The following is a 26940-nucleotide window of genomic DNA, read 5'->3' as shown; positions in this document are numbered from 1 at the left end:
GCAGTAGATGGAAGCTGGCTTGGTGTGGACTGGCAGATGACGCCTGGCAGCCAGACCATGGCCAGCACCAAGTCTTCAGTCGAGATAGCGCCTGCGGCAGGTACATATGTGTGAAGAAAACCTGGAGAGCATGTGTCGAGGCGCGTGTTCCACTGAGGTCTCCAAACTGGCGAGGACCTCACCTGCGCTTCCCGGGAAACCACACACCTGCCACCCCAACCAAGGCCTATTTGGATCCGGTCCTCGAGGCTTAGGCATTGGGGGCGCGTCCAGGGAGAGAGGACACGCCCTCTTTGGTGACTCAACAGCGGGCGTGTCCCAAGCTCTGGAGAGAAGTGGTCCTCGGAGAAGGTGCGCCGGGGGCTGGTTGGGGGCGTGTCCAAGCGATGCTGACATCACAGGGCGGGGCGCTCGCGTAGTAAGGCAGTGGAGCTGGGGGCGGCGGAGCTCACTCGAGATTTTGAGTCGCACTGAGTCACTTCTCCTATGGTGATCCCCTCCCTGCCAATCATGTTCCTGAGGAGCAGCGCCTCGAGTCTCCTCCGCGCGCAAGTCCATTGCGTCCTGACGAGATCTGTCCACTCTGTGGCTGTAGTCGGAGCCCCTTTCTCTCAGGGACAGGTGAGAGCTGGGACCCGAGCTGGCGGGACAGGGAGCCCCGAGAGAGTGGCGTGGGGCCGGGAGGTGGGAATGAAGAGAAACGCCACGGGGGAAGCTCGTGGGTTCCCGCGGCTGGCACCGGAGCGCACTTGGGATTTTTTTCCCCCCGACCCAGATGCAGATGAGGGACGGATGGAAGGCGAGGGGTGAAGGAGAGCAGTGGGCATCGAGGGGGCAGTGGGCATCGAGAGGGCAGTGGGCATCGAGAGGGCAGTGGGCATCGAGAGGGCAGTGGGCATCGAGAGGGCAGTGGGCATCGAGAGGGCAGTGGGCATCGAGAGGGCAGTGGGCATCGAGAGGGCAGTGGGCATGGAGAGGGCAGGCTCCTGCGGCCTCCCCAGGACGGTGGAGAGATCGGTATTTCCAGCTTGGGGTGGTGAAGGGGAGAAAAAGGGAGAGGAGAGGACTCCATGGAGGATCTGGAGAAGGCAAAACCGGGGTCGTTGGAAAATTGTTGGAGAGGTTAGAGACTGCGACCGGGGTATTAAGGAAGGCTTCAGGATCTATTCTTGCCTAAAGAGCATTAACCTGGAAAGAAATCAATGCTGGCCTCGCCAGCTGCGGGAGGACCCGAGGTGCTTTGTTCTGTCTTCAAAGAAAGAAACCTGCTGTCGGGGAGGGCGCGCTCACTGATGGGAAAGCCCAGCCTGCCATCCCAGCCACCGGATCATAGCCTCACTCAGCCCCTTCCCAATCTGGGACTCCTCTGGCCCGGCTCTCAGTGAGAGACTCAGAAGGTTGATTTGCTTTCAATAATGGAATTTTGCCTCCTCCATCCATTAAGCATTTAATGAAATGACCCCCCCCCCTCCCCCCCGCGGTGGAAGTTTGGATGCTGTGGCTGGTTTGCAGAGGAAGCTGTTAGGAATTCAGTGTAGCATCACTGTGTCCAAGTTTTCCTGGCCCTTCCTCAACCTTTCCTTATATCTGTGGAATTTGTATTATTCACAGAAAAAGAAAGGAGTGGAATATGGTCCAGCTGCCATTAGAGAAGCGGGCTTGCTGAAAAGGCTCTCCGTATTGGGTAAGTGGTTGGATTTCCAATGTTCAGGAATGGAAACGAGACCTGTTTAGAATTCTGTCTCCTCTATCCTGGCTCTGTGGTATCAGCTTCGCACCTGGAAGTGTTTTTGCGCCATCTGGTATCCTTCAGATTCCTTCTGCAGATAGAGACATCAGGGAGTCTTCAGGGAAGTCTTGTTGCAAACAGTGTAAAGTGGGGGGGGGGGGTGCGGAACAAAGGAGTGCCGGGTCCAGCCATCAGCCGGGTCCAGCCATCAGAGACTACGCTATCATGGCTAGCTATCATGGTAGCTTTCCTAACTCCGTCTTCGGACGCTTCTGAGCTACCAGTCTCACATGTTGCCTCGCTCCAAACCGTTCCCTCTCTGGGATTAACAGGTTTGTATTATTGTCATCGGGACATAGATGAGTTTTTTTTTTCAAAACTACCTAATTATGAGATCACTTGGGTGACTTGTTAACAGCAGCTCCTAAACTCCCCCATGGGAGAGTTCTGACTCCCCGGATCTCAGGCAGGGGCTTGATGGAGCTGTGCATTTTCACAGGGCACCTTGTAGTCTCATTTGCACGTTTCTGTCTTGTAATTGAGGTGGTATTTAGGTTTTTAGGACCAGGAGTAAATCTAACCCAAGATGTCTACAGTAATGGAGAACTATTAGTACCAAGGTACCAAATTTCAGTACCTGTATGGTCTCTAACCCAAATATCTCTAGCTTGTCCTCTATTGTCACTAGGACCATTCACAAGTCTTTTTCCGGTATTGTGAATACGAAATTTATTTTCAGTGAATAGAGAGCTCTGGCAATGGGAATGCAGAATCTGGGTGAACTACAGAATCTTTGTCCACTCTTACTATGAAACAGTTGCTGATTTGTGAGGCCATTCCAGGGGCCGCTCATCTTCCAAAATCAGGAATAATGAAATCACCTAACTCGTCCCTTTTCTGTGGGACCATGATAGGGAACAGAAGACTGATGGAAGTGAAGATGACACCGAAGTCACGTTGGTGAGCCAGTGAATGTATTGGGAGGAGTTATGGGAGGATGGGTGAGGGGTTACTCACAGGAACACAAGGACTCAAAGGCAGCTGCATGACTGAGAACCCATTCTAGTTTGAGTATCGAAATAACTGTAGTCACTTGAGCACTTTCAAATTAGCATGGGTCAAATTTTAAAGGAGAGAAGGAAGGCCTTTGACCAGATAGAGACTTGTGATGTCTTTGAATGGACTTGAGTAACTAGATTATGGGTGATTGTGTTAGACAGAAAATAAAAGATAGCAAAAACAAACAAACAAAAAAAACCCAGAATTTGTTGTTGTTCGAGACATGGTCTCTCTATGTATCCCTGGCTGTCCTAGAACTTATGTAAACCAGGCTGGCATTGAACTTGAAGAGATACACCTGCCTCTCCCTCCAGAGTGCTGGGATTAAAGATGTTGTGTGCTGCCACGCCTGGCAGAAAAGCAGATTTGAAGATGAAATAAACTTGGTTTGGAACTTGATGGGTTTTTAAAAAGGAAAATGAGGCACTAGAACCAAGATGGAGAAGCAAGCCTGGTTTCCTAAAGGAGGGTCAGAGTTGGGGCAGAGCTGTGAGAATGGAGGGGGATTGAGATGTCTCAGGAATTAAGAGCACTTGCTGCTTTTGGAGAGGACCCAGGTTTGGTTCCCAGCATCCACATGGCTGTTCGCAGCTATCTGTGATTGCAGGGGATCTGATGCCCCTCTTCTGATCTCCATGGGCCCCAGGCATGCACAAGCCTCTGTGGTAGGTAGACTGACAGGGAGCCATGGAGAATTTCCAAGACTTTTTCCTCACCCCCCCCCCCCCCCCCCCCCCCCGACTTGAATCAAAAGCCTGGCAGCTTAAAACAAAGGCCTTGTAGGCTTTTTTTCCCCCACCAGCAGGCCTCCTGCTGATGGACTGGCTCAGCAAGTTCAAAGCCAGATCCAGGACATGCTATACAGCAGTTGTGTGCCAATTAACCATCCTCTTTCTACAAACCGACCAGTTCTTCAGAGACTTAAAACCCCCAGCCCTCAAGAAGATACTGAATTTTTCTGACTTTGTAAGGGTCTTTTTTTTTCCTCAGTGTGTCTGCTACATGTGTATGTCTCCTCACCCCCAATAAACACCTTTCTTCAGTCACTGATTCGGTCTGTCCCTGTTTGTTGTGTTTGAGATTGCTCTGCTGTAACCTGTTGTGCTCAGATTTCCCTGCCTCTTAATTCTTTAACTGGCAGAAAATGAACCCAGTCAAGACCCCTGGCCTGTATCACATGCACACACACACACACACACACACACACACACACACACACACACATACACACACACGTAAAAAAGAAAAAAAATCATACATAAAATGTGATTGGCTATCTGAGTCTGTCATAATGAACAAATGCCAGAGACACATCATTTGTGTGTTTTTGGATAAGAGGGTCTCCCAGGAAGGGACCCAGAAGGACCAATCAAGGAAGAGAGTGAGGTGTTGACCTAAAGAGAAGGATGTTTTGGGAACAAAACAAGCAGCTGTGTGTGTGGTAAGAAGTCCAGCAAAATAAAGGATAGCGGATCCCTGGATGTGAGCATGAAAATTTCAGTAGATTAGTGGGAGAGAGCCGGGCTGAGCCATCACGGTCGTGCAGCTCAGCGTGTGCCTCCTGACGGTCTCCTAACCACTGGAAACACACACAGATGCTAACTTCACAGATACCTCTTCTCATACTTTAACATCTCTAATGTTCAACGACTACCTCAGACTCTCTGTCGACTGTTCTTGCATCACCAAAACAGATTCCTCGTCTGCTATGGGGGTGGGGGGGGTGGGAAGTGGATTCAAGAAGAAATGTCTTAGGAAAATTAAGGTGAGCTTTGTGATGAGGAAGCAGAACATTCCCAGGCAGCTTCTTGAATCCCAGCAACCTGTGGCCGGCGAACACTGTCAGGTTTTTATACAGCAGCCTCAGTAACTTGTGGCCTCTTCGCTGTCATGGCTGTGTCACATTACCATCATGACAACGTGAGACCTAGAAGTGTTCACTGAGGCTTGCTGCTGCCTCTAAGCACAGGACATTCACTCTGCTTGTAATGACATGAAGTAGATTTCCACGGTGGTCAGAGCTTAAGTAGACCCTGGAGCAGACGGACGGACGGACGGACAGACGGACGCCTCTGAGCCTTGACAGAGCAGTGCCTCTTTCTCTCTCAGGTTCTCCAGCTGGCACATTCCACCTTGTTTTCATCGCTGCTAAAGCTGTGGCCGATTGACCTAGGTTCCACCAAGGAAAGCATGCATAGCAAATTTTGATTTGAAATTCCAGAAGGGACTGTGACAATACCTTCACTGGAACATTTTGTATTGTGGGTGTCAGTAGATGGGTTTTGTTTGTTTGTGAAGTTGGTGTCTTACTATATAACCCTGGGTGGCCTGGAACTCCGGGGTGACCTCAAACTTGGAGCAACCCTTCTGCCTTTACCTCCCTAGGGTTAGAGGTCGGTGTCACCGTGCCTGGCTTTAGATTTAAATTCTTAATGATTCTTTGTAATGATTTCCGGGAAAGTCTCAGATTCATATGCTGTTTTCCTGCTTAGGCAGGTTTCTGTTGTTTGCATCTTAAAACCTCCTAACCAGCAAACTAGTTCATAAGTGCCGGTGAGAGACGGATTACTATGAAGACCTTGATTGCAAATTTTTGGTCTTCTGCCCCCACCTCCTTACACAATCTTTTTGTGAGTTAATCCAGTGTTCTAGTTTGGTTTCTGTGGCCTTTAATCTTGGACTCTATCTTAATTCTTTTGTATTTCAGCAACTTCCTGCTCTGGTAGGTGCTTTGATTTCTGAACTGTCACATTCCTTAATATGACTTCTGGAAGCAGCAGTCTAAAGTCTTGATTTGCTTACAGATATCAAGTTCTCAATAATAATCCACCTTTTGTGACTGGAACTTTTTCCCCATTCTGTTTTTAGTGTGGTGGTGGTTATAGGACTATATAACCATCAAAACAAATTGAACTTAAAAATGTGAATTAATATAAAGTATGCTTCAAATCTGTTTTGAAAAATTTCCACATCTTGAAGTTTCTTTTTTGCTCTGTGTCTTCTTTCCTCCCTCCTGCCCATTCTTTCTGACAGTAGCTATCATTATGTATCCCAGCTGGCCTCAAGCTCACAATCCTCCTGCCTTAGCCTCCTGAGTTAGGAATTACAGGCATGTGGCACTGTGTCCAGCTAAGTTTATTTTTCTTAACAGCAGCTTTTAGGCACTAAGACTATAATAAGCTGGGCATGGGGGCACACGTCTTTTAACTCAGAAGTGGGTGGATCTCTGAGTTTGAGGCCATTCTGGTCTAGGTAGTGAGTTAGAAGGCTAGCTATCAAGAGCCTGTCTCAAAGCAAAAACAAAAATATGATGAGTGTATTCATTTACTGATGTGTATGTGCAAAGTTGTAATAGCTTGTATTTGCATCAGAGGGCTGCTAAATCCCAGATGCTAGACTTAACGCTAGTGAACAAAACAAATTCCTGTTAACAATGTGCTAATGAGGTGTGATTGGAAATGGAAATGGAAAACTGAGGGAAGTATGTCAGTGGTCATGAGCACTTAACAGAGTAAGCAGAAGCCAGAGATGGGAAAAGCAAAGGGTACGTACTGTACCTTAGATAGGAGACTTGACTGAAAAAAAGGATGTGAGCAGACCCGGGCAGGAAGGAAAGGAGTCTAAGCAAATTTGGAATAACACTATTTCAGGCAGAGAGAACAACATGTACAAAGACCCTGAGGCAGATCTAGAATATTAATGGAACAGAACCCATTCCCGAGCCCTAACCAAGATTGCTGTGTTCAGAGGGGTTGACCTTCTACTTCGGGGTTTTAGCCTCATCAATGACAGTTCCCAGGAAATTGTCATTATTTGACGATTCCAGTAGCTTCTTAGAATGCTCTATAAGGTTTTTACTTGACTGACACAAGTCAATAGGGAAAAGAATCTTTTATAAATGGTGTCAGGACAACTGGACACCCTGGATAAATTTTTAAAAAGGACTCCCCCTCCATAGTATTTATCAAAATTCCTAATTAGCTCTGGCTAGAGAGATGACTCAGTGGTTAAGAGTGCTGACTGTTCTTACAGAGGACTGGGGTTTAGTTCCTAACATCCATATGTGTCTTCATATTGTAGTTCCAATTCCAGGAGATGAAATGCACTCTTATGACATCCAAGGGCACCAGGCATGCAATAGTCCATATACATACACACATACATACATACACACATGCATGCATGCTGGCACTCACACATGCATATAACATAAAAATAAACAAGTCTTTAAATAACTTTTAAAAGTTGGCATGTACCAAAGTTCTAAATTTAATGTGAAGTTATGAAACTGTAGAGGAAACTGTAAGTGTGAATTTTTGTGAATTTGGGTCAGACTGTAGTTTCTTAGCTATCTTAGCCAGTCACCAAAATCAGATATGACAGAAATAAAAATAGATCCACTGGATTTCATCAAAATCAAAACTGTGAGCCTTGAAGAGATCATTGTAGGAGGCCAGTTCTGACCTGTCCAAGGGTATCTGGGAAGAGAGAGGAATGAGAAAGTAGACATATAGACAGAGACAATAAGAAAGACAGAGAGAGACACAGGATAGCTTTGGGAGGGCCCTGAGTCAGTACCCAGCTGCCTCAAGTTTAATTATGATGGGCAAAAGACTTCCCCCTTCCAAGGTCGAGGTATAAAGTAACAACAAGTGTAGCCCTTCAAAACACCTGGTAACCGCGCCCTTGGCCAAATCATCCCATTATGCAGCCCTGCTGGGCAAATCAAGCTCAGACTTTCTGACCTTGAGTAAGGCCTTACAAGGGAGCCTCTGTGAGTCCCCACACATTATGCTTTGAAAGAAGGCAGATGTAAAAGGCCACTTATTGGCTCCTTAATTGTGAAATGTCTAGAGAGGGCAGCTCTTTGGAGGAAACAGGACTGAGGAAATAAGGAATCACTGACAAATGTGTTTAGGTTTTGGGGAGGAAGGGAACTGAAGGCATCCTAGAATTAGATAGTATTGCTATTTTCACAACTTGATGAATATATTAAAAACCACTGAATTGTAAATTCTAAGAATGAATCTCATGGAATATAAATTATATCTCTATCAAACTATAGACTTCTGTGACTGGAAAGGAGGTATGGGATTTGTGACCTGCATGTTTTCTTACATGGTGTTTGCTTTACAAATTTTTTTGCATAGACTTTACAAATCATGTCTGTTGACAGATCTAGATCTTAGGCTATCAATGTACAATTTCTAGTTTTGGGGGAGGGGAAGAAAAAAATTCTATATTAAAAAAAGATGAAATTAACGTCTTTGGGATGCTGTTTGAATAACACTGGGATATCTTTGGGACAAAAATTGGTTGCAAGGTTGCATCAGTAGCAAATAGGAGACCTTAGAATTTGCTATCACTGGAGGGTGTAGAGCAGTATGTAGTTACTTTTTGTTTAAAAAAGACAATCTGGCCGGGCGGTGGTGGTGCACGCCTTTAATCCCAGCACTTGGGAGGCAGAGCCAGGCGGATCTCTGTGAGTTCGAGGCCAGCCTGGGCTACCAAGTGAGTTCCAGGAAAGGCGCAAAGCTACACAGAAACCCTGTCTCGAAAAACCAAAAAAAAAAAAAAAAAAAAAAAAAAAAAAGACAATCTGCCTATGCAGGGAGAAGGAAATCAAAGCAGAGCAGCTGTCAAAAAAGGAATCCAGCATAATGTAGTGTAGGCCTGGATGTGGGCTTGGAAGCTAAGTTGTTGAAGTTAATGTCTTCAAAGTTTTGGGTTCTGCTTTGTCCCTAACATCATTTGGTCTTTGGAAGATCCAGTGCCAGAGACTTGGCTTTGTATTTTACTTTGACTGTGTTAGTCCATTTTATATTACTTTAACAGGGTGCCCGAGATTGGATGACTTATAATGAGCTGCTAGGTAGATGCTGGGATTCGAATTCTGGTCCTCTAGAAGAGCAGCCACTGCTTATAACCACTAAGCCATCTCTCCAGCACTAGATGACTTATAATGAATAGAAATGTATTGGCTCTAGGGGTGGAGGCTGAGGAGTCCATGACTGAGAGACTACACTATCTGGTGAGGCCTAAGTTTACTGTATCCTGACATGGCAGAAAGCATGGCAAAAGAGAACCAGAATCAACTTACAGCCTCCCACTCTCTTTACACTGGGTATGAGGAAGACCTCATGATCGATATATACATGTTTCCCATTAAGCCCTGTTTCCCAGCACGGGAATTGGTGCATTAGGATTAAGTTCTCAACACCTAATTTTTGAAGGGCAACATTCAAAACCATAGCAAGAATTTAGAACGAGACCAAAATACTGCACTGCTTTGGACCTTTCTGAGTCCCACTACCCCTGTGGGAAGGGCCATCTGTCCTAAGGAACTAGGAGCTGAGGAATACCATCTTTCTAGGCTTCCCTACTCTGTCATACCTCGAATGTTAGTATTAGTGATCTATTTCTTTTTTTTTTCCATTCTTAAAAAAAAAGTTTGTTCATTTATTATTTTGTGTTTTGCCTGCATGTATGTATGCACCACATGGGTGTCTGGTACCCTTGGAGGCCAGAAGAGGGCATTTGATCCCCTGGAGCTGGAGTTACAGATGGTGCTGGGAATCCAACTTGGAGTCTCTAAAAGAGCAACAAGTACTCTTTACTAAGTTGTCTTTTCCAGCCCTTTAAAAAAACATTCTTAAGCCGGGCAGTGGTCGCGCACACCTTTAATCCCAGCACTCGGAAGGCGGAGCCAGGCGGATCTCTGTGAGTTCGAGGCCAGCCTGGGCTACAGAGCGAGACCTAGGACAGGCACCAAAACTACACAGACAAACCCTGTCTCGAAAACAAACAAACAAACAAACAAAAAAACCCCACATTTTTAATTGTGTTTGTACACAGTTTGCTTGTAAAAGTCAGAGGACCACTTGTACAATCTAGCAGGCCCAGTAGTGCATACCCATAAACCCAGTCAGTACCCTGGAGGCTGAGGCAGAAGCCGGTTTGGTCGGAAAATAAAAAAAGACACATGGTCTTCAACACCAACTTCCTCTGAAGAGCCTACTGTATTCATGCTCACATGCTCGCATTCCTTGTGACGGTTCCTTATCTATAATCTCAAGCCCTTACCAGCTCAGATACAAACTCTAACTTCTCCTTGTCATCTCCCAAATTAGTTGTAATAACCACAGCCAGTTTTCCCTCTTCTAAGTCTGCATCCAGGCCCTGTGTTGGGTAGCTAAGGTTACACAAGATCCTGAGATGTCAGCAGCTGGAAACCAAAAAAAAATTTTTTTTTTACTTCCAAGTAAACAATCTGGAGGGAGGTCTGGAACTGGTTTGGTGGCTCTGTCCTCAGACCTGGATTCTTATTTGTGCTATTGGCAAGACCTCTACTTAATGGTTGTGTGCTGGTTTCTGGAAGCAGGATAAATGAGCGAACAAAGGAGGCACAAGGGGATGTTTCCCGTTCTAAGAAGCCGTGGCAGGGCGTTTCTTTCCACATACTTGTTGGCTGGCACTGGTTATGTGGGCACGTCCAGTTTCTAGGAACATCTTCTGCGGACGGAAGGCCAGATTTTGACCCTCAGCCATGCCATTAAGCTCTATATTAGGGCTTAAACTTCTGCTTGTCTCTCCTTTTCACCTGAGAAATTTCTATGCAATTCTAGATATATAGGTCTACAAATCAAGCATTTTCTGATAATCATAAATTTGTTTTAAAACAACCCCTTAGTATACTTATTTTAACATTTATTAAAGACAACAGCAAATCCATACACTAATGAGATGGATGTGTCTAGTTTTACATGTAGAATTAAATCTTGAACCAGGCATGCTGGCTCATGCCTGTAAATAACCCTAGTGCTTGAGAGGCCAAGGCAAGGGGATCATTAACAGTTTGAGGCTGTCAAGGGACATAGTTCCGGGTAAATCTGGGTACAAATGTAGGACTCTGTATTAAAAAAAAATCAGTCTTGGCTGAATATTTGATTTTGCAGGACATAGTTATTGTCAATGTTTTTCAAAGTCGATTCGATATTTTTATTTTTATTTTTATTCTAGGATCACCAACTTTAAGAATGCTGCTTCACATAAATATGTAACATCAAGTAGAAGAATTATGTTTAGAGTTATATCAGAGCCCAAAATCGAAGCCCAAATTCATGTAATGAATTAGAAAAAATTTTTAAATCAATTTTATGTATGAATGTTTTGATTGCATGTATGGATGTACATTATATATCTGCTTGGTGCCTGAGGAAGTCAGAAGAGGGCATTGGATCCCCTGGAACTGGAGTTATAGACAGTTGTGAGCTGCCCTGTGGGTGTTGGAAATCATACATAGGTCCTTTACAAGAGCAGCAAGTGCCTTTTAAGCCCCAAGCCATCTCTCTAGGCCCCATGTAATGATTTTTTTAAAAAAATGAAACTCAAGTCAGTAACTCGAATAGCAAGTGTATTTACCTTTATTTATTGTGTGTCTCTCTCTGTGTGTTGGGTCTTCTCACTCACAACCATTTAACAAAAATGATGCAGACATATGATAAACAAATTTTGGGAAGTCTTAGGTTACAACATTGGTTTCAAAGAAAACACAAGAGGAAGGATGGAGAGAAAAACCACAAAGATGCCTCATGTAACCCCTAGTATGTCCTGCCCTTCCTTGTTATTTGTTACCATTTTAACACAACCGGCAGGAAGGGCTTAGAAACTCACTGCCCTTTGAGATCCCCACTCTTCTATGAAGTCTGGTGACAGAGGACTGGGACTCTTGCCCCAGCATATTTGGGTATCGGTTCAGACCATGAATCTTAAGTCTATTATCAGGCTCATACATTTTTTCTTTTTTAATGTAGGGTCTGACCATGTAGCCCCAACTGTCCTGGAATTGTAACATAGACCAGGCTGGCCTCAAACTACAGCGGGAACTTGGAGCTCTGCCTGCCTGTGCCTTCAGAGTGCTGGGATTGAAGTCAAACACCTCCATGCCCGGCTCAAACACACATTTACTAGTTAAAATAGGAACCATTACAATCAACACATTTTTGCCACAGGGAAATAAGTTTGTTTACTCCTGCAGTGTGAAAATTCCTGGTTTGGGGTTTGACAAAGTCCTGGGAAGCATTTCCTGCATCCTGCTGACTGTGTTAAAGGTTGTCAGGGTGTTTGAAGAAGTAGCAGTCTGATGGTGAGAGGTCAGATGAACATGGTGGATGAGGCAGAACTTCATTGCTCAGTTGATTCAACTTTTGAAGCCTTGGCCTTGTGATGTACAGTGAGGCGTTGTTGGGGAGAATTGGGCCCTTCTGCTGACCAATATCTCCTGGAGGCACTGCAGTTGTGGTGTGGTCTCCGAGGTTTGCAAGGGCTTCTTCATGCCTTTCTCTGTTCCTGCTGTCTTGAACCTGGGTAGACCTATCCTTAGACACAAAAGAGCAAAACCCTAGGTATGACAGAGCCACAAGCCAGGTCCTGAATCACTACAGAGGAAAGTCTGCTGTTTACTTGGATAGTACACAGACATGGCTGTATTTGAGCCATATTTTGAGTAGTTAGCTGTAACAACTTAACCTATTCCACCTAATAATCTTGTTTAAAAAAATTATGTATTATGCATAAAGGTCTGCAAGAATACAGTTGTCAGGTTTGGGGAGTAACATGGGAGCTTGTACTGTTAGATACTTATTCATTCTTACAGAGAATTTTTATTGCCTATAGGGGAAGAGGAGAAATACACACAAAACAGCATTGGTACAAATTGTACTTCTGGAAGGCCCTTCCTCGACTCCAGCACTCATTGTCTCTACTTTTTACGTGGTATTTATATCGTGAAAATTAAAGAGCCAGGTTAGGGAGGCAGTCATATTGAGTAGGCCCACTTAGGCATAGCTTTTCAAGATACAAGCCCCATAAGGGTCTGCCTCTTAGTTTTGGGGAAACACAAGGCATGGCTCATCAAGTTTTCATGGCCAGACTTATGTTGACCATGTAAATGATCAAAAGTGCATGCAGCTGGGCATAGTTAGACTGAGAAATATTCCTTCCAGTAGGCACTGTCAAGAAGCCCTTGTGGGTAAGGCATCTGGAAAGTGAGCCACAAACAGGCTGTTTGGCAAGAAGGAATCGGTAAATAGAGTGGGTAGTCATGCCTGAAAAAAATTATTTTTTATTTTATATCTATGGGTGTTTCGCCTACATGCCTGGTGCCCGCAGAGACCAGGAGAGGGCATCAGATCCTCTAGAACTGGAGTTATAGACAGTTGTGAGCTGCCATGTGGGTGCTAGGAATTGAAGCTGGGTCTTCTGGAAGGGCAGTCAGTGCTATTAATCACTGAGGCATCTATCCAGTCCTCCAGAGTTGGTAATCTTAGAGTCCACATTCAGTCTGTAAGTGAATCTGTTGAACCACCTCCAGCAATTGATTAGTGTCTGGGATCAAATCCAGGATCTCATGCATGCTAAGCAATTGCTCTACCCCAGAGTTGTTGCCTAGCCCCAGGGCTGCACATTTAATGACCAAAATCCTCTAGTGAAATGCAGTCTGTCTTCTCTGGAGTACTGCAGCAAGATCGCCAGGTTCCTTTCAGACCTTGCGCAGTTCCTTTCTGTTAAGCGCCTGTGACCAGAATACTGTTTTCCATCAGGCTTGTATCAGTTTACACCCTGGTATCCTTGATTGGGCTTGAGTGTTCCTTAAGTTCTATTACTTATCTTATCCACTGGAACTTTAATGTCCTTGTTTTTCTATGAGTTAAAGGTTTGGCAAGTAGTTCTGAAAGTTAATATTAACATTATTATAACCTTTTGTTATAATAGGGTTCTCTAGAGAAACAGAACTTATAGAATGACTGTGTGTGTGTGTGTGTGTGTGTGTGTGTGTGTGTGTATTTAGAAAGGGGATTTATTAGAATGGCTTATAGGCTGTAGTCCAGTTAGTCCAACAATGCCTGTCTACCAAAGGAAAGCCCACAAATTCAGTAGTTGTTCAGTCCATGAATCTGGATGTCTCAGCTGCTCTTCAGGATACACGAGAATTTTGAAGGAGTAAGCGCTAAGGCCAGTGAAGGAATGGGGACTTGCTAGCGAGTGTGAGAGCAAGCACGCAGAAAGGAAGAGTGCTTCCTTCTTCCATGTCCTTTATATGGGCTGCCAACAGAAGATGCGGCCCAGATTAAAGGTGGATCTTCCCACCTCAAAGATTTGGATTAGAAGTGGATCTTCCCACTTCAAATGATTTCATTAAGAAGAAAAAAAAATCCCGCATAGGTGTGCTGTTAGGATTTCAGTTAATTCCAGATGTGGAGAAGTTAACAACCAAAAACAGTCACCACATCTTTTATAGTGAATATTGTAGTTTTACAAAATGCCAGGTATGTTCTGGTTTCTTATACCACATTAAGACCCTCATGCTTGATGAGGTTTAAGGAAGTCACTGAGACAAACAAGGAGGTAGAAACGCTCTAGAATGGGAATCATTCAAGATCTGTCCAGCTGAGTTGGAGAGATGGCTTAGTGGTTAAGAGCACCTAACTATTCCAGAGGACCAGAGTTCAATTCCCACCATCCACAATGGCTTCACAGCCTCTTGTAACCCCAGCTCTAGGGGATTTTACACCCTCCTCTAGCCTCAGAGTGTCTGTATGTCTGTTTGTGTGCCATATGTGTTCAGGTGTCTGGGAAGCTGGAAGAGGATTCAGATGCCCCAGAACTAGAGTTAGACGAGGCTGTGAGCCGCCCAATGTGGGCACTGGGAACAGAACTCCTTTTTCCTGGAAGACCAGCCACCTCACCAATCACACAAATGTGAAAAATATTTTTTTTTTGGTCTATGAATTCTCAAACTTTTTTTTTTTTACATTAATCTATTGTGTATATGTATGTGAGCACATACATGCTGTGGTACATGTGTAGAGGTCAGAGGACAACTTTTGGGAGTTGGTTCTCTCCATCCACCACAGCTCTTCAGAGTCAGAGATCAGCCTTAGGTTGTCAGCCTTGGGGGACAAGAGCCTTTACTCTATGAGCCACCTTGCCCAGCCCTCCCCTCCAACTTTATTTACATGCATGTGTGCCCAAGTGTACATATGTGCATATAATGAGCCACCTTGCCCAGCCCTCCTCCCAACTTATTTATGTGTATGCCCAAGTGTGTGTATGTGCACCACATATGTGCAGGAGCTGGAAGGTGTCAGATCCCCTTGAACTGGAGTTATAAGTGGTTATGAGTCACCATGTGGGTGCTGGGAACTAAACACAGGTCCTCTGTATGAGCAGCAAGTGCTCTTAACTGCCGAGTCATCTCTCCAGCAGCCCCCTGCCCATAAGCCTTTTCAAACAACTGTTTTATTTGGTCATTTTTCTGCTGATTCTTGAACTTATTGGTTATTTTGTCAGTTTGACACAAGCTAGAGTCATCAAGGAAAGGGGAATGCCAATTAAGAATTGTCTCCATTAGATTGGTTTGTAGATAAGTCTATGGAGGCATTTTCTTTTCTTTTCTTCTTTTCCGTTTGAGACAGAATCTCTATGTGACCTTGGCTGGCCTGGAATGCCCTATGAAGACCAGGTTGGCTTGGAATTCAGAGAGAACCACCAGCCTCTGCATCCTGAGTGCTGGGAATAAAGGCATGTGCCACCATGCCCAGCTGTAGGACATTTTCTTGAATGATGATGGGTGTGGAAGGACCCAGCTCACTGTGAGTGGTGCCTCTTCTGGACAGGTGGTCCTGGGTTGTACATGAGCAAGCTTTGGAGACCAAGCTAGTAAGCAGCATCCCTTCATGGTCTCTGCTTTAGTTCCTGTCTCCAGGTTCCAGCGTTGAGTTCCTGCTCTGATGTCCCTCAGTGATGGACTGAGATGTGTATGTCAAATAGACTCTTTCCTCCCCAGGTTGATTTTGGTCATGGTGTCTATCACAACAACAGCAAGCAAACGAGAACAGTTCTCAGTGTCTTCAGCCTGTTGTCGCAGTGCTCTTCTACTTGCCTGTGTCTCCTTTCTTTACTTGACTAGATCTCCTTGGGGCCTTTTATAATTATTTCTTAATATGCAGGGATTAAAAGGTTCATAAAAATTTTAGCCAAGATATGTCTTTTGAGAAAGGATAAAATTTTGTTTTGCTTCCAATATTCATTTTTGTTGAGGAGTAAGGTTGGTCTTAATGTCCCAGGTCATTCTTGGCCTTATGATTTTATATTTTGAGTTAATGCTTCTCATTTTTACATTCTCTCCAAGTTTTATTTTAGGATGAGTTGAGTTCAAGAGGAAAGCTCCTAAACTGTCTACTTTAAATTCCTGATAAATCTGTACTGGTCATAATCCAAATCTTTAACCAGCTTCTGCAAATGTTAAGATGAATGGCTTTCCCCAACACTCCAGAGGCAGAGGCAGGTGGATCTCGGCGAGTTTAGGGCCAGGCTGATTTACATAGTGAGTTCCAGGCCCAGGGATATTTAATGAGATCCTGTCTCAACAAAACAAAAATAAACAACAACAAACAAAAACACTTTCCGGGTCTCTTAGCTATAGATTTTGATTTTGGCACTTAGCAGGTGTGTGACCTTGGGCAAGTTCCTTCTTTGATGTCTCATCTATGCACTAGGCATTATTTTAGTTGCCTCATTATTTTAAGTCTGAAATAAAAATTTATGTTAAGCAATTCGAACAGGATGCAAGCCCCTATAAGTAATGAGTAAACGTTAGATATTTTTCTCTTTATGTCCTCTACTATTATTATTTTGGGACAAGTCTTATAGCCTTGGCTGGCCTTGACCTTGTTTATGTAACCAAGGTGATAACTTCCGATCCTCCTGCTATCACTTCCCAAGAGGAGTGCCACCATGTGCACAGGGTTTTGTACAGGCTAGGCAATACTCTGTGTGTGCTCCGGTGCCTTAAGAGGGAACTGGATCTCCTGGAGCTGTAGTTATAGGTAGCTGAGGTTAAGTGCTGTCTCAGGTCCTCTGGAAGAGCAGAAAGTGCCCTTAACCACTATGCCATCTCTCCAGCCTCAGCTCCTGATCTTTTATTCTAGGGGAAAAAAAATGAGAATTTGTTTTCTTGCCCCGCTGAGGCTCAAACCAGGGCCTTGGGAATTTCTACACATGTATTTTTGTCTTAAATTAACAGTACGTAATTTTCCTTATAGCCTGATGGGTTTTTATTTGAATTACATTTTATAATTCTGAGATGTGAGGTCTATTTGCTTGTTACCTATCTGGTGATTCTTAGGTTAATAATGGCTCTGGATTTCACTGTCCAACGTGCAGCTTCTGGAAAATGGTGTTCCTAAGAGGGTCTACTTCACAGGATTGAGCCAACCTTGCCAGTCAGATGACACCAGGAATTGTTCTGACAAAATGAGGCTGATATGTCCTGACTTTGTTGCCAGTGATTACTTGTAGCCCAGGCCAGTAGAAGCTGGAATGGCATCAACCTTTCATTTTGTTATTTTCCATGTGTTTCAGGATGCCACCTAAAAGACTTCGGAGATTTGAGTTTTACTCAAGTCCCCAAAGATGATCCGTACAATAATCTGGTAGTGTATCCTCGCTCAGTGGGCCTTGCCAACCAGGAACTGTCTGAGGTGGTTAGTAGAGCTGTGTCAGGTGGTTACAGCTGTGTCACCATAGGAGGCGACCACAGGTAAGCCGGGAGCAAGGGTGCTTTGGGCTTAGTGATGGGCTTCTTTATCTCAGTGTCCTTACTTGGAGAAAAATACACGACAGACAAGATTATGCATGCAAGTGTAGAGGTAGACAAAGCAAGTTTCTTGAGAAACTGTCTCAAGACTTTCATGGAGCTGTTCTGATCCATGTCTCAAGACTTTCATGGAGCTGTTTTGATCCATCCATACTGATTTTTTTAATAAGCATTTCTGCTATTATATTTGTTAGTGATCCTTCCTTGGGATGCTAATATATTCTCTCTCTAATAAAGACACACTCCTTTCAATCATTCTTAGTGAATAGTGTTTTCCAACTGGGATCTGTTAGGACTAGATAAACTAAATACATGTAACATGAAAAACTGTAAAGTACTGAATACTACAGAAGTAGTTCAGAGGTGAGAGAGGTCTGGGCTAGTGTAGTCAGTTCACCAGGGAGTGTGGAATGAGCTAAGCAGTGAAAGTGGAAAGAGGTTCTGTGGTACTAGCATTGAACACTTACTGGTACTTTCAGTTAGACTATCCGAACAATGTCACCTGGGAGATAGGGCTTTATCTCATTTATTGAACAAGTTAGATAACTTGCTCAAGGCCTAGCGCCAGGAAGTAGCAGAGCAGGCATCCAAATCCACTGTTTCTCTTTTTGATTCAGCCTAGCAATTTTCCCTGAGGTGTTCAGAGAACTTCCTAGATAACTACCAGAAGTTAAACCTTTGCTCCGGGTGCAGAGCAAGTAGATTCCTCTTTAGGAATAAAGATTCAGGCAGGGAAAAAAACAGGTCAGACTTGGGTGCTCTAGAGATGACTGGGCATTCAGGGGAATCAACCAGAGAAGAGGGCAGCTCTCTTGCTTCCTACCTCAGTCCTGCCTCTGAATGCTTAACCTTTTTTTTTTCCCCCTTGAGGTCAAGTCTCACTGGGGACCTCATCAATGTGACAGCCACAGCCTTTAGGTTTTTTGTTTTTGTTTTTTTTTTTGTCTATAGCTGTATATACAGTAACCAGGTTACTCAACTATTTCCAGTTCAAAGTTAAAACTTGCCAGAGTTTTAGAGTCTGTTAAATTCTAGCAGGCAGGAATAAATGTATAATTTGAATGACTTTTATACAGTGGTGTCCACGAGCTCAACAGAGGTTGCCTTGCAACTTTAATGTCTCACAGCCCCACTTTTCAGGTTTTAAGAAGTGTTACAAACCAGCTTTTACAGCTGATTGTGTTGTGCTGGGAATTAAACTCAGGGCTTCACACATACTAAGGCAAATGCAGGGCTACTTAGCTACACCTGCAAGTCGGTGTCATAATTTTTACCTTTAAAAAAAATAATGTAGACTGGGTGGTGGTGGTGCATGCCTTTAATCCCAGTACTCAGGAGGCAGAGGCAGGTAGATCTCTGAGTTTGAGGCCAGTCTGGTCACAGAGGGAATTCCAGGACAGCTAAAGCTACACAGAGAACCCCTGTCTTGGAAAAAAAAAAAAAAGTTGATGTAAGTTGGATGTAGTGGCACATACCTGTAGCCCCAGCTTCCTGGGAAGCTGAAGTGGGAGGACTGCCTGAATTCCTTGGACACCAGCCTAGGCAACATGCAAGACCCATCTCAACCAAACAATAAAACCCCCTTCAGTGTCCCAGATTCTTTGGAAGTTAGAATTAAAGGAATTAAGCAGCTTTACTGCAAATTGTTAGACTAGACCCCATTGCTCGACTAAATTGCATCCACTGGACAAATGTTAATATTTGAGCTCTTTTTCTGGGTTAGGGCTAATGGACAAATTACCAGGGGCCTGGGAGCTGCAGTGACATGTGTCTCACTGCAGGGACAGCCAATCAATCATCAGCATTCTTTCCCCTAACCTTTAATTTTATGTGTACGGTCTTCTGCCTGCCTGCATATCTATACACCACTTGAGTAGAGTGCCCTCAGAGGCCAGAAGAGGGTGTTGGATCCCCTAGGACTAGGGCACTGATTCTTTAAAGCTTTATCTTTCTCCGGTCTAATCCACTTAAAAGTTAATCTTTGGGAAGTGCAACTGAGGGACTTTTGTCTCCCTGGAACCCAGCCTCAGGCCAGACCCTGACTTTGCCCTGGGGGCAGAGTATAAGCAATGTTGGCTGAGGTTATCTGTTTGCCAAGCAGAAGGCCTTGAAGATTATTATATTTGTTCTTTGCAGCCTGGCAATAGGTACCATTAGCGGCCACGCCCAGCACCGCCCAGATCTCTGTGTCATCTGGGTTGATGCTCATGCCGACATTAATACACCCCTCACCACTGTATCTGGAAATATCCATGGACAGCCACTTTCCTTTCTTGTTAGAGAACTACAAGACAAGGTAAGTGAGACAAAATGAGACAGGGAATGGCTTGCAAGATTATTCTGGGACTTGGGGAATCTAATTGAGATTTGGATGAAGGGTGGGCTGAATGTGGCTAACTCAACTCCCTCACTTGTTATTCACATTATTAAGGACCAGACAGTCAGCTGGATGCTTGGGCTACAAAGATAACTAGGTTTCTGTTCTCAGTGGGGCTCATAACTGCTGAGGAAATTCAGTTTGTAGTAGTAGATAACTGTAGTGCTGGACACTTCCTAGCCAGGGGCTAAGTCAGGCTCCCACACTAAAACACACTGACCTGGAGGCTCCGTGGCACTGTGCTTGCCTTTGGGTAAAATTCTTCTGAGCTCTTCAAAAGACAGGGAGTCTATGCTAGGCAGACAAGACTCTACATCCCTCCACTCAGTGAAAAGCCAAGCTAAGCTGGGACAAGTTAAAGAACCAATCTGTAATGAGCAAAGGGATGGGAAGGACTAGCCAGCATATTCCTGCTACGTAGGTGGTTAATGAGAAACCAGATCACCTTAGAAGACTTTTTTGTTTTTGTTTTCAAGACAAGGTTTCTCTGCGTAGCCCTGGCTGTCCTAGATCTCACTCTGTAGACGAGACTGGCCTCGAACTCAGAGATCCGCCTGCCTCTGCCTCCCAAGTGCTGGGATGAAAGGTATGTGCCACCACCACCCAGCAGAATAATTTTTTTTTTTAACGTTCTCAAGAAACCTGCAATTGCGGCTTCCCTTCTGAAACATTTCCATTGGACAGTTTTCTCTTCTAGCTCAAGTGTGCTTTGTGTCATTTTAAACATACAGTGGACAGGAGAGGAAAGGAATGGCATGCTCTCAGGATCAAAGTTATTTTAGTGAGAGTAAGAATTTCCTCTCTTCACAGGTACCACAACTGCCAGGATTTTCCTGGGTCAAACCCTGTCTCTCTTCCCCAAGTATTGTGTACATTGGCCTAAGAGATGTGGACCCTCCTGAACAGTAAGTTGATGTAGAGGAGTTAAGCTTTGGGCCTGTCCTGCCTACTTCTTGTAGGTACATATGAAGGTGAGAGTTCCTAAATACACGTTTATTAAAACTGCTTTTAAAACCAGAGTCTTTCCTTTTATCTCACCAGTTTTATTTTAAAGAATTATGACATCCAGTATTTCTCCATGAGAGACATTGATCGACTTGGTATCCAGAAGGTCATGGAACAGACATTTGATCTGCTGATTGGCAAGTAAGTAAAACAGCAAATGTCTACTTCTAGGTCCCGGGGGAAGATGGGCAGACTCTGGAAGAGCAGCACACTTAAGCCCGTATCTTGAACACAGTAAATGCACTTCTTAAATAAAAGCAAAACGTGCATATATTTTCCAATAGTTCAGAAGGCAAACTGTCAAACAAATCATATTCTTGTGGACTTGGGGGGGGGGGGTTCCTTTAAGTCGCTGACCCATCCTCCTTCTCATGAATTGTTTGTCCTCTATTACGATCTTAGGATGAGGAGATTCATTGTTCCAGTGGTCTCACGTCTTCCCTGTCTCATTACTTCATCTGAGTTCTGTATTAAGCATAAAACTGCATGCTAGTTAGGACAATTTTCTCAGCCTTCTGGGGGGTCCAGGTCAGAACTGCCGTCTTAGGTCACTCTCTAAGCCACTAAGAAGTTAGTCATTTGCTCTGAGGATGTTGTATGTTAGTTTCAGTCATGGGATATCTATACTCAAGCTAGAATTGGAGGATAAATTTGCAAGCAGAAAACTGGATTATGTTCATCTGCAACAACTATAACCTAAATGAAGCTAACTTAATTAGTCCATCATGGAAGTGAAGAATTCCTTGTACCGGCAGTTACTAGTGTGAGAGGCTCTCTGCCCTAGGTAACCCAGAAATATGCACTGGGGTTTTTCTGAGGCATGCAAAATAAACAGCAATATCTTAAAGTACAATGTAAGAAGTTAATGTGCCAATCTGAGTAATTTCCAGGAATAGAAAATCTAGAAATACGCTGAACTAGCAAAGCACCAGGACTAGAATAAAATCAAGTTGTAGCCACAGAATGCTTGGAGCAAGCATAACCAGTGTCGTATTCTCTCGTCCTTTTCCTTTCCAGAAGACAGAAGCCAATCCACCTGAGTTTTGATATTGATGCATTTGATCCTAAACTGGCACCAGCCACAGGAACCCCTGTTGTAGGGGGATTAACTTATAGAGAAGGAATGTATATTACTGAAGAAATACATAAAACAGGTATGTAGTATTCAATTCTGCAGCCTGTTAACTACATATATGGAACATGCCAAAATCTTTCTGCAGGTGCTCTTTTCTGTGTCACTGAATTTGTTTTTGGTTAGACTTTTATAGCCCCAAATCATATGGTCAGGTTAATAGAGGATATAGATATTTAGAGGCATCTTCAGATCTGGACTGTACCAAAATGTGCTAACACTGAACAAGAAATTGTGTCACTCACACTTAGATTTAATATACGAACAGAATGCCAAGCATGCAGTCCCAGTGTCCAAGCTGTCTAAAGGCAGATTAAGATAAACAAAGCCAAGTAGCTCATTTTCTCTCGTCGTAAGGGCTTGTTTGTGCACTAGGAGTTGGGATTTGGAGTTAAGCCTGCCACAGCCTTCTTTTGGAGACCAGGTCTCATGTAGTCAAGGCTGACTTGAAACTCATGTAGTTGAGAGGCAATGACTGAATGACATATCCTGCTTCCACCTCCCAGCTGCTGAGATTACAGGCATGCACCAGCCACCATGGCCAGCTTTTAAGAGGGTCCCTTGAAAAAAAAAATTTTTTTTTAATATGGTCAACCTCTGGTGTTGTTTCTCAGGTGCCACCCATCTTGTTTCTTAGATCTCTTACTTACATGGAACTCCCCGACTAGGCAAGTTGACTAGCCAATGAACTCCAAGATCCACTTGTCTCAGCCTCCCTAACTAGAATTATAATCACACAACATTATGCCTGGCTTTTTTAACACAGGCTCTGAGGATTCTGCTTAGGTCCTCATGCTCGTACAAGCACTCTGACTAGAGTTATCTCCCCAGTCTCAATTTTGAAGGCAGTTTAAGTTAATATCTTTTTTCTTTTTAATCTAAGCCTTCTCCTGGAGCTTGTTGGTAACTTTAATAAGGAGGAGGATACCTTTATAAGAATGACTGATAAAGAATTAGTGTGAATTCTAGATTATCAAGAGTAACTACCACATGATACACTTTGCTAATATTTTCATGAAACTGGGAGACAAAAGCAACCAGAACCCCAAGATTCAAAGGCCAAGGCCTATAAGGAATCCTTTGTTTTTATGCAGGGTCCCACTTATATAGACTAGGCTGGCCTTTAACTCATCATCTGCCTGCCTCTGCTTCCCAAGTGCTGGGATTAAAGGTGCACACCTCACAACTGACGAGGAACCCTTTAGGAATTATGCACACACATGAAGTCGGGGGACAACTTGTAGTCAACTCTCTTCCCCCATGTCACTCCTGGGAATAGAACTCAGATTGTGAAGCTTAGTGGCAGAAGCCTTTACCCGCTGATCCACCTCACCAGCCCTATAAGGAACCCTTAACTAGCTAGGACAGAAATGGGGATTGGGTCCTAGAGTCTACTAGAACCTTAGGTGAGAACTGTCTATTAGAATATGGAAGACGGGCTGGAGAGATGGCTCAGCGGTTAAGAGCACTGGCTGCTTTTCTAGAGGTCCTGAGTTCAATTCTCAGCAACCACATGGTGGCTCACAACCATCTATAGTGGGATCTAATGCCCTCTTCTGGCATAAAGGCGTACATGCAGATAGAGCTCTCATATATATAAAATAAATAGCAAATCTTTGATAGAATAAGGAAGACACTTACTCTTAATACACAAATATAAATATTGACAATGATCTTTTAGTTAACAGAACTTGGAAGTTCAATACTTCATGTTGCTTCATTCAGGCGGGGTTAACAAACTTAGCAGGCAGTTGTGGCAGTGGTGTGTCTTGTTTCCCTTCTGTTTTGTTGACGTGACATTGTCAACAAAGACAACAATTTGCTTAAACTAATCTGCAGGATGGCAGTAGTCTGGAAACATAGGCAACATACATTTTTTTTTCTTTTTGATGGTTGAAACCCTCTTTAGGATACTTTAGGATATGCTAGAGATGCTAGGTTCAACCAGTAGGAATAAGACACAAATCACTAGGGACACAAGTTACCTGTGCAGGAAATAATGACAATGCAATGTTAATATCCTTGGTCATTGTAGTTTTGTACAATACACTCAACTATGCATCACTAAGAACGTAAGAACCACTGTACAGTTTGTCACGTATCATAATGTACCATAAGTAAACCATCAGGTATTAGAATATACTTTGACTTTATAGCCACTCTAAATATTCTTAAATACTTGTGATAATGAATTCTAGTTTGTTCAGATCACTCTTTAAGAGGTAGATTAACCCAGAGTAACTGACTAAATTAAAAATCTAAACCCAGGAAGTGCTGGGCTGTTATTCAAATCTTAGACTGTCTTTTAATAAAAAACCCAGAGCCAGATATCAGGGTAAAAGTTGAAAGATCAGAGAAATTGAGCAGCCAGCCACTAGTTCTTACCTCTATAAAATCCTCAGCCTTAAGAGAGTTCCTGTTTCCTCACCCCTTATATACCTTTCTCTGCCCTGTCATATTACTTCCTGGGATTAAGGGCATGTGTGCTTCCCAAGCAAAGGCATGAGATTTCAAGTGCTGGGATTAAAGGTGTGTGCCACCACTGCCTGACCTCTATGTCTAATCTAGTGGCTGGCTCTGTCCTCTGATCCTCAGGCAAGTTTATTAGGGTACACAATACATCACCACACTGGGCAGTGGTGGTGCATGCCTTTAATCCTAGCACTCAAGGGGCAGGTGGATCTGAGTTTGAGGCCAGACTGGTTTACAGAGTGAGTTCCAGCATGGCCATGCAGAGAAACCTTGTCCTGGGGGAAAATGTCTGAAGGGAAGTAGGCCAGATAAGGGGGGAAAGAAGGGGAAGGCAGACAGGGAGAGGCTCTTTCCTTTCCCTCAGCCCACTCCAGACAAATGAACAATGCTGAGGCACAAACTGAAACCTCAGAGAAGGCAACTGGAATCCAGACTGAACCAGTCAACACATGGCTGGATCCTTCTCTTTGACCAAATGCCAAGGCGCTAGGCCAGTCAGATAAGACAAAATTTGTGTCATATGTGGAAACTCTTCTTAGAACCGAGTCATGAAAGTTTGCGCTAGCCTGGGATAGCAAGACCTTGTCTCAGAACAAAGAAAGTTAACAGCAGTTACTATACTTGGGGCATGTGGGGTGGTACTTTAAGAGATACTGATAGGGAAATGGCTGTTTGGTAAATCAATTGCACAAACATGAAGACCTGAGTTTGGATGCCAGAGATAGCACATGTCTGTAATCCCCATGTTCCTGTGGCAAGATGGAGACATGAGAATCTCCAGAAACTTGAGGGCCAGATATCCTGGCATGTGCAACTGAAGAGACTCCATCTCAAAGTAGAAATGAAGACCAATACCCGAGATTGTCTTCTGATCTCCACATGCACACAGTGGCAGGTGTATATACACACACACACACACACACACACACACACACACACACACACACACACGAGCACAAACATACACACCTTAACAAAAGGGTAAAAAGTACTGATGGGGCTGGAATACAGCTCTGTGGTAAAGGATGCATAAGACCCTGGGTTCAATCCATAGCACTGGGTGGGAGGGAAAAGGACCAATAAAAATCCCAAACAGATAAGATGCCTGAAAGCCTGACAGACAGCGCTTATTACAGTAGTTGAACAGGTGTCGACTTTATAATTTTTCAGTCCTAATGCAGTTATTCTTTTAACTTACACTTGTGGTCAAGTGGATGAGGTGCAAAGGGCTTCACATTGTGAGTGTGTATGAGTGTTCTGCCTACATATATGGATGAATACCCACATGACTGGTGCCCATGGAGATCTGAAGGTGTTGGATCTTTTGGAATTAAGAACTGTAGACACTACTGAGCTACCATGTGGGTGCTGGGAATTTACCTGGGATTTTCTACCAGGTGGAACAGCCCTCAATGGAAGTAGCAGTAGGGAATGGTTTTTTTCTTTTTTTTTTTTTTTTTTTTTTGGTTTTCCGAGGCAGGGTTTCTCTGTGTAGCTTTGGAGTCTGTCCTGGAACTCGCTTTGTAGACCAGGCTGGCCTTGAACTCACAGAGATCCACCTGCCTCTGCCCTCCAAGTGCTGGGACTAAAGGCGTGCGCCACCACCGCCCAGCAGGAGTTTTCTAAGGTCTTCTCCTACCTTTATTGTTCCAGGGTTGCTGTCAGCTCTGGATCTTGTTGAAGTCAATCCTCACTTGGCCACTTCAGAGGAAGAGGCCAAGGCCACAGCCAGCCTAGCGGTGGACGTGATTGCTTCAAGTTTCGGGCAGACAAGAGAAGGAGGACATATTGTCTATGACCACCTTCCTACTCCTAGCTCGCCAGATGAATCAGAAAATGAAGAACGTGTGAGAATTTAGGAAATACTGTAAACTGCACCTTTCACAACGGCATTCAGAGTTGCAAGGCAGTGAAGGGGACAAGTATAAGCAGCTGTCTGGAGCAATATTGCCTTAATGCGAACATCTGTGCACTCACAGCTGTAAAATTCCCCTTCTCTATTTGGTAACCAATACTACTACTGTCAAAGTATTTGGGTTTTTTGTTTCTTTTTGAAGTTTACAAGATATTAATGTTATACGTGTAAATCTGAAGGAGTCATAAACAGCATTTATTACCTTAGTATATCATACTGGTCTTGTTGCGGTTCCTTCACATTGATGTGGTTTTCCATGGCCCGCCCCCCCAGAGTCTGGCTACACAATGCATTCTTGAACTGTTAGCCCACAGCAGCAATATATATGCCTAACACCGTTCCTTCAGAGTCAAGGTTCTGGTCCACAAGCCCTTCCCTCCAGGAAGTTCAATGGTGTCGAAAGAATTTGTAGTACACAAGACCGACCAGGATGGCTAGCTCCAGTAAGATGATGATGGAAAGCAGCAGCTTGTTGGTTATCACTCTACAAAGACAGAGTAAGCAGACATGAGTCTGGATAGCCTTAGGTCTAGCTGTTTCTAATGCTGGATACAGTGAGGCAGATGAAGTCTGTGTTCATTCACAGTCACTT

General features: G+C 44.0%; 2 protein-coding genes across 3 annotated transcripts in view; one reads left to right on the top strand and one right to left on the bottom strand.

The window, feature by feature from the left end:
- The first annotated feature begins 380 nt into the window (after positions 1-380).
- On the top strand, positions 381-26554 carry Arg2 (arginase 2). The gene is made up of 8 exons (XM_052739463.1): positions 381-621; positions 1612-1684; positions 17213-17390; positions 19584-19743; positions 20635-20729; positions 20866-20970; positions 21847-21983; positions 26087-26554. The coding sequence occupies exons 1-8, from the start codon at positions 487-489 to the stop codon at positions 26290-26292; spliced, it is 1089 nt and encodes a 362-aa protein (XP_052595423.1). The 5' UTR covers positions 381-486; the 3' UTR covers positions 26293-26554.
- Positions 26523-26940, bottom strand: part of Vti1b (vesicle transport through interaction with t-SNAREs 1B) — an 18942-nt gene continuing 18524 nt past the window's right edge. For both annotated transcript variants that reach the window (XM_052739465.1, XM_052739467.1), the window contains exon 6: positions 26523-26832. In XM_052739465.1, the coding sequence (XP_052595425.1) occupies positions 26736-26832 (97 nt within the window). In that variant the 3' untranslated portion in view covers positions 26523-26735. The remainder of the gene's footprint in view (positions 26833-26940) is intronic.

Source organism: Peromyscus californicus, unplaced genomic scaffold (genome assembly GCF_007827085.1).
Source record: "Peromyscus californicus insignis strain IS unplaced genomic scaffold, ASM782708v3 Scaffold_15__1_contigs__length_86483966, whole genome shotgun sequence".
NCBI lineage: Eukaryota > Metazoa > Chordata > Mammalia > Rodentia > Cricetidae > Peromyscus > Peromyscus californicus.
This window is presented reverse-complemented; position numbering and strand designations above follow the sequence as displayed.